Source organism: Vollenhovia emeryi, unplaced genomic scaffold, assembly GCF_000949405.1.
Source record: "Vollenhovia emeryi isolate VEMERY1.0 unplaced genomic scaffold, V.emery_V1.0 DF940017.1, whole genome shotgun sequence".
Classification (NCBI taxonomy): domain Eukaryota; kingdom Metazoa; phylum Arthropoda; class Insecta; order Hymenoptera; family Formicidae; genus Vollenhovia; species Vollenhovia emeryi.
The window spans coordinates 1-8661 of NW_011966349.1; the positions used below are offsets into that span (position 1 = coordinate 1).

The following is an 8661-nucleotide window of genomic DNA, read 5'->3' on the forward strand; positions in this document are numbered from 1 at the left end:
GAACTGTGCGACACTGAACTGTGCGACACTGAACTGTGCGACACTGAACTGTGCGACACTGAACTGTGCGACACTGAACTGTGCGTAAAAGAACTGTCCAATTGAACAAACGCTGATTTAGAAAGATTTATTATTTATAAATTAGCAAAATTTCCAAACAGGGCTCTACATGCATACGCGTGTGTCTGTGTGTTTTAAATTATATTTCGATAACCTGTGTCCAAAAGCAACGGTGTCCAATTGTACGGTGCGCACAAGAACTGTGTCCAAATGAACGGTGCGCAAAAGAACTGTGCGCAAAAGAACTGTGCGCAACATTATGTGCCCAATAGCACTGTGTGCAATTGCATCGTGTCCAATTGTACTGTGCGCAATTGAGCCTCTCCCGTCGTGGTGAGGGGGCCTGTAGGCGAGCGTCTGTCTGGAAGCCGCTGTGTGCCGCTTTAGGCATCGGCGGTTTCGTTGACGGGCGCTCGCCGACTAAGAGCTTGCCTTTCCCCTGAAAAGGGGAAACAAGGAGCCCGGCGACTCCGGTCTCGGCTGTCTCGACGCGAGTCGAGACAGAACTGAGACCACTCGTCGGTAGAGGATGAGGTACCCCGAGTTCAAACCTCTGGCCGCCGGGGCCGTTAGGGGGGAGCATGCTCCTCCCACCGGACCGGGTCGTCTCCCCCTCGATCCCATTGCACGTCGGTGCTCCGGCAGGGATCGGGGGGAACCCGGCGAGAGGGCAGGAATCCTAGTCGCCATTGCACGCCGGTGTTCCGGCAGGCGGCTGGGATTCGGGGGGAGGCCACCGTCATCCATTGCGCGTCGGTGTTCCGGCAGGAGGCGGTGGCAAGGGGAGCTCCTCCGTCAGCGAGCTCGTCGTGGACGTGTTCGCGGGCGGAGAAGGGCCGGACCCCGGAGGCACACAGGACGTGGTCCTGGCCGAAGGGTGGGCCGGAAGTCACGGCTTCCCGGCGGTTGGACCGGACGTGGTCCGATCCTTCCGGTGGGAAGAGGCAGACCCTGGGCTGGCCCGGGTGGGCTGCCAGATAGACGGGGATCGGGGCCGCTCGGACGTTTCCGTGGCGGGGCCCGATCACCTGGAAGACCTCGGGGGCCGCTGGGAATTATTCCCAGGCGGGGCCTCGGGGTCTGGAGCGTTGGGTGGCAAGTCAGCCACCCAACACCCGCTCATCGTCGTGAACCCGTCAACCCCTGTGTCTGGGGCCGACGTCCCGTTGCTGGGGCGTGCGGCCTGGCACGAGGGGGGCGGGGGAGTGGCGGCGGGCAGGGTAAGCGGTAGTCCCCCCGCGGTTGGGTCGGATGTCATCCGGTCCTTCCGGGGGGGGGCGGGGCCCCGGGTACACGTCGGATCTTGGACCCGCGTCGCCCGGTTGGCCCGGCGGAGACGGGGGGTCGGGGCCGCTAGGACGTTTCCGAGGCAGGGCCCGGCCCCCTGGGTACCCTCGGGGCCGCTGGGACGTACTCCCAGGCAGGGTCCGGGGGTTTGGTGCGAGCCCCGCGTGTGTCGTATGGGTGTGCAAGTCATTAGGGTGGGTCGACACACGCGGGGGACTGGCAGGGCCGTCGGGACGTATTCCCGGGCGGGGCCTGCTGGTCGAGACGTGGGGGTCGCGGTACCGCTCGAACGTATTTCGAGGCAGGGCTCGCGACCCTAGCCGGGGCCCGCACGGGTCAGCCTCCACCCGCAAGGGTGGCCGCTCGTGTGAAGCCCCGGCGGCTTAGGAAGTGTCTGCTGGTCGCCTCGGAGGGTAAGGTGGAAGGTGGGCGGGCTGCGCCGATACCCCAACCGTCCGAGGGGCCTCCCCGCTTTGGCAAGCGCGCGTACGGTGTCCGCATAGTCGGAGGTGCGGAACCCCCGAAAGCCCCCTTCGGGGGGTGAGTAAGGGGCTGGGGCCCAGTGGCGGGGTGCGCGCATTCCCCCCGCCCTGAGGCGTAGCCGGTTCCCCGGGGGAACTCGGGGCTCGGGCTGTAGTCGGTGCGGTCATGTCTCGTGTCCGTCTGCAGACAGGTGAGGGTATACCCTGGCCGGTGGAGCCGTACGCGATGTGGGAATAAACCAGAATGTGGACTGTTAAATTAACCCCCCTTAACGTAGATGTGTGTGTGAATGAAGAGAGTGCGTGTGCGAATGATAAGGATGGAAAGGGAGCAAGAGGAGAGAACAGGAGTGAGAGCGAAGACCAGCTCCTGCAGGATTCACTTTCAGTGATGAAAGGAGAGTCACCCGAAGCAGACAAGATGAGGTGTTTGAGTTCAAGGCAGCACCCAGAGGTGAAGCATCGGGGAAAGGAAGTACCGACACCCAAACGCACAAGAAGAAGAGAGTGGGCCAAACGAGACCGGGACCGTCGAGCTCCAAGGCCTTGAAGAAGGAAAAAGTCCTGTTGGGCACGGATACAGAGGTCGACGGCGAGCCCAGCGAGGCAGAAGAAATGTCCGAGCCGGAGATAGTAGACAGCGACGACAGCCGCAACGTGGGCCCGACGCTGCCAAAGAGGAGAAGGCCGATTGTGAGCGGCAAACACGTGCTATCTAGAGAAATGATGGCACAAAAGAGGGAACTAAGGGCCCTCATGAAAACTAAGAAGGCCAAAAAGGAAGTTTTGGACCCCAGGGTCCCCCCGCGCACCCGTGTGAGGGATTCAACTCCGGAGAGGGAGTTGCGGGCGCAATACGTCACCTTCCCGCCGGACAAGTTGGCGGCAGACATGATCGAGAGTATCGACATTGTTGAGAAGGTGGCGAGGAGATCCGGCAACCTTAAAGGCACCTTCGTCAGGGCACTATTAGACGCCACGAACATCCTGAGAGCGGCGGTGGCGGCCTTTGCGGAAAAAGCAGCCGTACCTGAGCCCCCAATAAGTGCGGAGCACGGAGAGGTGGGAAAACCAAGGGGAAAGGCCAAAGGCCCAGTAAATCCCCTGAAAAGGCGCCTCGAACAAGAAGGCAAAAACGAAGAGAAAGGTGCCATTGACAAGCACACGCACAGTGACGGGAAAAGGACCCGTCGTAAGAAGGGTGGAAACATTCAAGGGAGAGGTCACGGTACTCCAACCAAGACTCAGGGGGCAAAGAAGACCCCTTGCGGAGACAGAGGAGGACGCCATGGAAGGGATGAGGCAGGTGATGGAGGGGATATCAATCACCGACATCACCCAAGAGGAAGACGCCCTGGCAGCGAGAAAGAAAATTGAGGATGTAATCCTCAGATGCCAGGGCGCCATGGCTAGACTCCCTGTAGGGGGGAAACAAGAGAAGGGTATCGGCGGGCAGGTGCAGGCAAAGCCCAGGAAAAATGGGAAGGACAACCCAACCCGAGGAACGGCAGGAGGGAAAAAGGGGGTCATAGAAGAGAGGAACCCCCCCCTTGGGCCGAGAAAGAAGAAAGCGACCAAGGAAACTGGGCCACCAACATCAGTGGCAGGGCCGAGCAAGCAACCACAGCGGCAAAGGAAGAAGGAGAACAGCCGGAAGAGAGAGAACAGTCTCCCGAGAAAGGCGCAGCCAGCGAAAGCCGGGGAAGAGCCCAAAAAGATGAGAGAGGCTCCCCAGGCCACGAGATCCACCTATGCCGAAAAGGCCAAAACACCGGCCAAGAACAGGCAGAAGGGAGAGGAGGCGAAACCGGTCCCGGCAACAAAGGGAAAGAACGCCAACAAGGTCCCCCCCTGAAAAGGAAAAGGGAGAGGCCAAGGGTGAAGAGGAGGAGAAGAAGAGAGCCAGGAAACCAAGGCGCAGAGCGCCAAGGACGGAGGCGGTTGCGATAAAATTCCCTGCGGGAGAACTAGCGCAGGGAAGGCGCGAAATACGAGCCAAGGTCGACCTGGACGCTCTGGGAATTGGCCCGTTGAGGCAAAGGAAAGCCGCAACGGGGGCCTTGATTCTAGAGGTCCAGGGGGCCGAGGGCTCGCAAAAAGCAGACAAGCTGGCGGAGGAAATCCGCCAGGTTGTGAAGAACAAGGAGGGGGTGCGAGTGTCGAGGCCCACCAAGCTCGGGGAACTCCGAGTCAAAGACCTCAACGACTCGGTGTCGCAGATGGAAGTGCAGGAGGCGGTAGCCCGTGCCGGGAAATGTGACACCGGGGATATCAGAGTCGGCCACCTGAGGAAGACATACAGCGGTATGGCGACTGCATGGGTGCAGGGACCGCTAACCGTGATCCAGAGGGTGGCCGACCTAGGTAGGATACGAGTGGGATGGGCGTCGACGAGAGTCGAGCTCCTAGAAGCCCGTCCCCTTATCTGCTTCAGGTGCCTGGAGAGGGGGCCCGTGCGGCAAAACTGCAGGAACCCCGTGGATCGCAGCGGGGTATGTTACAGATGTGGCCAGGAGGGCCACAAGGCACCGGGATGCGTAGCGGACCCGAGATGCAGGGTCTGCATTGACAGAGGCCTTCCTGGCAGGCACAAAGCATGAGGGAACGCATGCGCCCCCCTCTCCAAAAAGGCCGCGAAAAAGGCCCGACAGGAGGAAAGGAGGAGAGACAAAGAGGAGGTTAAAAGGAAGAGCGGGGCAGAACAAGGAGGTGGAGTCCCTGCTCACCAACGAATGTGCCATCGAAAAGGCACATAGAGGGGGAGAAGGCCGGGAGGAGGTCGCGGAGCAGGCGCCTTCACGGCCCTAAAGATCCTCTAGGCGAATCTTGCCCGCTCCCGCCAGGCCCAGGACTTGTTCCTGCACAGCCTGGCGGAGCGAAACTGCGGGCTGGGACTGGCCTCCGAGCCAAATAGAATTCCGAGCCACCCTTGCTGGGCGGGTAGGCGGGACGGCTCGGTGGCCATCACCTGGAGAAGGACCGGACAAAACCACACATCGGCCAATAAAATAGGAGAAGGAGAGGGCTGGGTGGCGGTGAGGTGGGGCCCCCTGATAGTACTGGGGGTTTACCTCCGCCCCAGCCTCTCCCGTATGGAATTCGGAGACACGCTCCGAATCATGGAGGAGCTGATCGAGGATTGGCTACCCGCCCCTGTTCTTATAGCCGGGGACTTCAATGCCAAGTCGGCAGTATGGAGTTCCCGGCGTTCGGACGCCAGGGGCGGGGACATAGTTGAATGGGCGGCAAGACTGGGGCTGCATCTTGAAAACAGAGGCAGCACCAGCACGTGTGTGAGGCCGCAGGGAGAGTCCATCATCGATCTAACGTGGACCTCCCCTGCGGCCTCGAGATGGATAACCTCGTGGCGGGTGGTGGAGGAGTTGGATATACTCTCCGACCACCTGCCCATAGAGGTTGAGTTGAGATGCGGCGCACCTCAGACGGAGGCGAAAGAGGACCCACGGAGGGTCGGCGATGAAGAAGATGGACCCTGAACGGCTCCTGGCGTCACTCGTAGCGGACTGCTGGGTGCGCGGGTCGGGGCCCATGAGCATAGAGGAAGAAGCGGCCTGGATTCGGGGCGTTAGGACTAAAGCGTGTGACGCGGCCATGCCCCGGGCCAGGTACGTGCCCAGACGCAGCGCCTAATGGTGGACGGAAGGTATCGCGGAGTTGAGGCGTCTCACCGTCCAAGCCAGGAGGGCGCTGCAGCGGGCGAGGCGTAGAAGGGACAGCCCCTCCATGGCTGAGTTGGACGAGCTCCACGAGGCATACGAGGAAAGGCGGGCTGAGTTGAGGGTCGCGGTCAGGAGGGCCAAGGAAAGAGCGTGGGAGGAGCTGGTCCTCTCACTGGACCGCGACCCGTGGGGGCGTCCATACAAAATAGTTATATAAAATAAATAAATAAATAAAATCTTTAACGGGGATAACCCTTTAGTATACAAAAGAGAACAAAATCATCTCGTTGGATTAAAATACGATTAAAAATAAAACAACATAGTATATCAGTGAATTAACATAGTAAATTAATTGTGGCGTCTTAACATATACGAATCTGTGATTAAAATAAGGTTATAAAAATTACATTATAAAATTTTTTATGTGAGTCGATGGAGAAGCTTGCACTTAAATGTAGATAGATTGTTGCCGAAAAAGTCGATAGAACAAGAATAATGGTTCGCAGAAATCACCAGCCTGGAGATACATGAATTTATTCCATATTCAGTTCTATGAGGCTCAACATGGAAAATGGTGTATTGCCTCAGGTTCCTTAATGGAACGTTTAATTTAATCCTACTTAATAAATCTGGACAGTCGATAAGATGATTAATTAATTTATAAATAAAAGTAAGATCAAATAACTGCCTTCTTTTCTCTAGAGAGAGTATGTTTATTAAGTTGGATATGGGGTGGTAATTGTGGCAGGTGATCGCCATTGGAACGCCCATTTGAAAAGCGGCTAGACGCAAGAATTTATGTTGTACACGCTCGATCAGGTTGCGATGACAATTATAATAAGGAGACCACACGGTAGAGCAGTACTCCAACTTAGGACGAACCAGTGCGCAATATAATAGTTTCAACGTGCATACATTCTTAAAATATTTGCCCCAGCGGAGAACAAATCCGAGAGTTTTATTTGCAGCAGCAACAATGGTTTTCATATGTTTGTTAAAAATTAAATTATCACAGAATAAAATACCAAGATCACGGATTGTGTCGACCGCTGTGAGGAGTGAACCGTCAAGCATGTAGTTAAAAAGATATGGGTCACGCTTTCGTGTAAAACGAACAATATAACATTTAGAGACATTAAGCCGTAGACGATTTCTCTCGCACCAAGACTCAAGTGCAAGAAGATCCTGCTGCAATAAAAGTGAATCTGTAGGAGAGTCAATGCATTTAAATAATTTTAGGTCGTCAGCATATAATAAAAAATTGCAGTATTTAAAATAATTAGTAATGTCATTTATAAATAGAATAAATAGGAGTGGCCCAAGATGAGAGCCTTGTGGCACACCGGACGCGACAAGGAAGTCTCTAGATAGACAGTCAGAATATTTCACAACCTGAGTCCTGTTAGAGAGAAAGCTCAATATCCAGCGCAAAAGAGAGCCCTCGAACCCCAGAGTCCGAAGTTTTTCAATTAAAATAATGTGATCCACGGTGTCAAACGCCTTCCTGAAATCGGTGTAAACAGAGTCAACTTGAGATCCATTTTCAACAGCAGATGTTAGATAGTAACAGTAGTTGATAAGGTTGGTCGTTGTAGAGCGACCAGGCATGAATCCATGCTGTTCAGCAATGATAACGTTTTTGCAAAGTGAGCTAAGTTTTTTAGCAATGATGCCTTCAAAGATTTTTGGCATGATACTCTGTTTACAGATAGGGCGGTAGTTAGAGACCAGTTGACGATCACCCCCCTTAAAAATAGGAGAAACAAGACATCTCTTCCAGCGTACAGGAAAAATGCCATCTTTCATTGAGCGACTGAAAATAAGCCATAGAATTCTTGCAGATATAAAGATACAGGATTTAAGAAACACTGGCGGAATGCCATCCACACCAGCAGCGCATCTCGACGAAAGGTTATCAATCTCGTTGTAAACCTCTTTAATAGTGATGTCTAGAGACAAAAGGTCCAAGGGTTGATTCAGGTTAGAATCAACCCGGTTAGCGCTGTCGGTCTCACTGCTAGTGTAGACGGACTCGAAATAATCTGCAAAGCAATTCGCAATAGAGACATTGTCACTAAGCAACCGATCTTCGTGTAAAATATGAGAGGCCTGAGGCTCTGACTTTTTGACATTTTTTATAAATCTCCAAAAGTGATTGGAGTCTTCCGCCAACGCGCATTCAGTTTTATCAATAAAATTTGACCAGCAGGTGGAAGACAGAGTTTTGCATTCGGCCCTAAGATGAGAGAAGACGAGGTAGTCAGCGAACGAGTTTGTACATTTGTATTTTCTATGAGCCAACTTCTTTGCCTTGACAGCCGAAATAAGTTCTTTTGAGAACCAAGTAGGGTAGGATGATTTAACATATACATGAGAGGGGACATATTTAGAAATGGAGTAATCCAGGTGATGGTAAAGAAATTCGGTCGCTTCATCGACAGACATTTCTGATGTAGCTAGATCCCAGTCTATAAGGCCAAGATAGTTATTTATGGCATAGTAATCTGCACGCTCAAAGCAGAGTTTAGTTGAAGACTTGGTATCCGGACGGACAGGAGATTTAAAAGGTAACATGAACTCAAGGGCAGGATGGTAAGCGTCACAAGGAACAAGAGACTCATGGGCGGAAGAAACACGAAGGTCAGCCCAGGATGAAAATATTAAATCCAGTGTATGGCCCCCATTATTTTTTATGAAGTTGTGTTGCCGAAGATTACATATATTAAAGTATTCGGCTATAACGTTAGCCCTTCCTGAATGAGAACCATCAAAGACACATTGACCATTTAAATCCCAGTTAACATTTGGCAAGTTAAAATCACCCAGAATGATTATTTTAGCATTTGGAAAAGAGCGCCATACTTCCAATATGCTAATACAGTGGGATTCGTAGATGTCAGGCGAGGAGTTTGGGGGAATATAAATAGCAACAATAATAACATTAACGAAACCGATTCTGACTTCCACAAAAAGGTGTTCAATGTCATGGGCCACAAGATCAACAGAACGACAGTAAAAACATTGGATAAGCTGTGCAGTGGGGCGCCCCCAACGACGGAGACTCTCGACCCGCCCTTCCTGGACGAGGTCGTGGCCACCCTCTTCCCCCGATGAGACGGGGAGGAAGAGCCTTTTTTTTTTACGTGTGGAAA

At 53.7% G+C, this 8661-nt stretch overlaps 1 protein-coding gene across 1 annotated transcript; it reads left to right on the forward strand.

Annotated features, from left to right (window-relative positions):
- The first annotated feature begins 3234 nt into the window (after positions 1 to 3234).
- On the forward strand, positions 3235 to 5326 carry LOC105556448. The gene is made up of 3 exons (XM_012003541.1): positions 3235 to 3645; positions 3689 to 4321; positions 4673 to 5326. The coding sequence occupies exons 1-3, from the start codon at positions 3235 to 3237 to the stop codon at positions 5324 to 5326; spliced, it is 1698 nt and encodes a 565-aa protein (XP_011858931.1).
- The last annotated feature ends 3335 nt before the right edge of the window (positions 5327 to 8661 follow it).

Coding starts and splice junctions, on each gene's coding strand:
- LOC105556448 (XM_012003541.1), top strand. CDS start 3,235: ATGGCTAGACTCCCTGTAGGGGGGAAACAAGAGAAGGGTATCGGCGGG. Junction 3,646..3,688: donor AGGAGGCGAAACCGGTCCCG/GCAACAAAGGGA, acceptor CCCCCTGAAAAG/GAAAAGGGAGAGGCCAAGGG. Junction 4,322..4,672: donor ACCCCGTGGATCGCAGCGGG/GTATGTTACAGA, acceptor CGCTCCCGCCAG/GCCCAGGACTTGTTCCTGCA.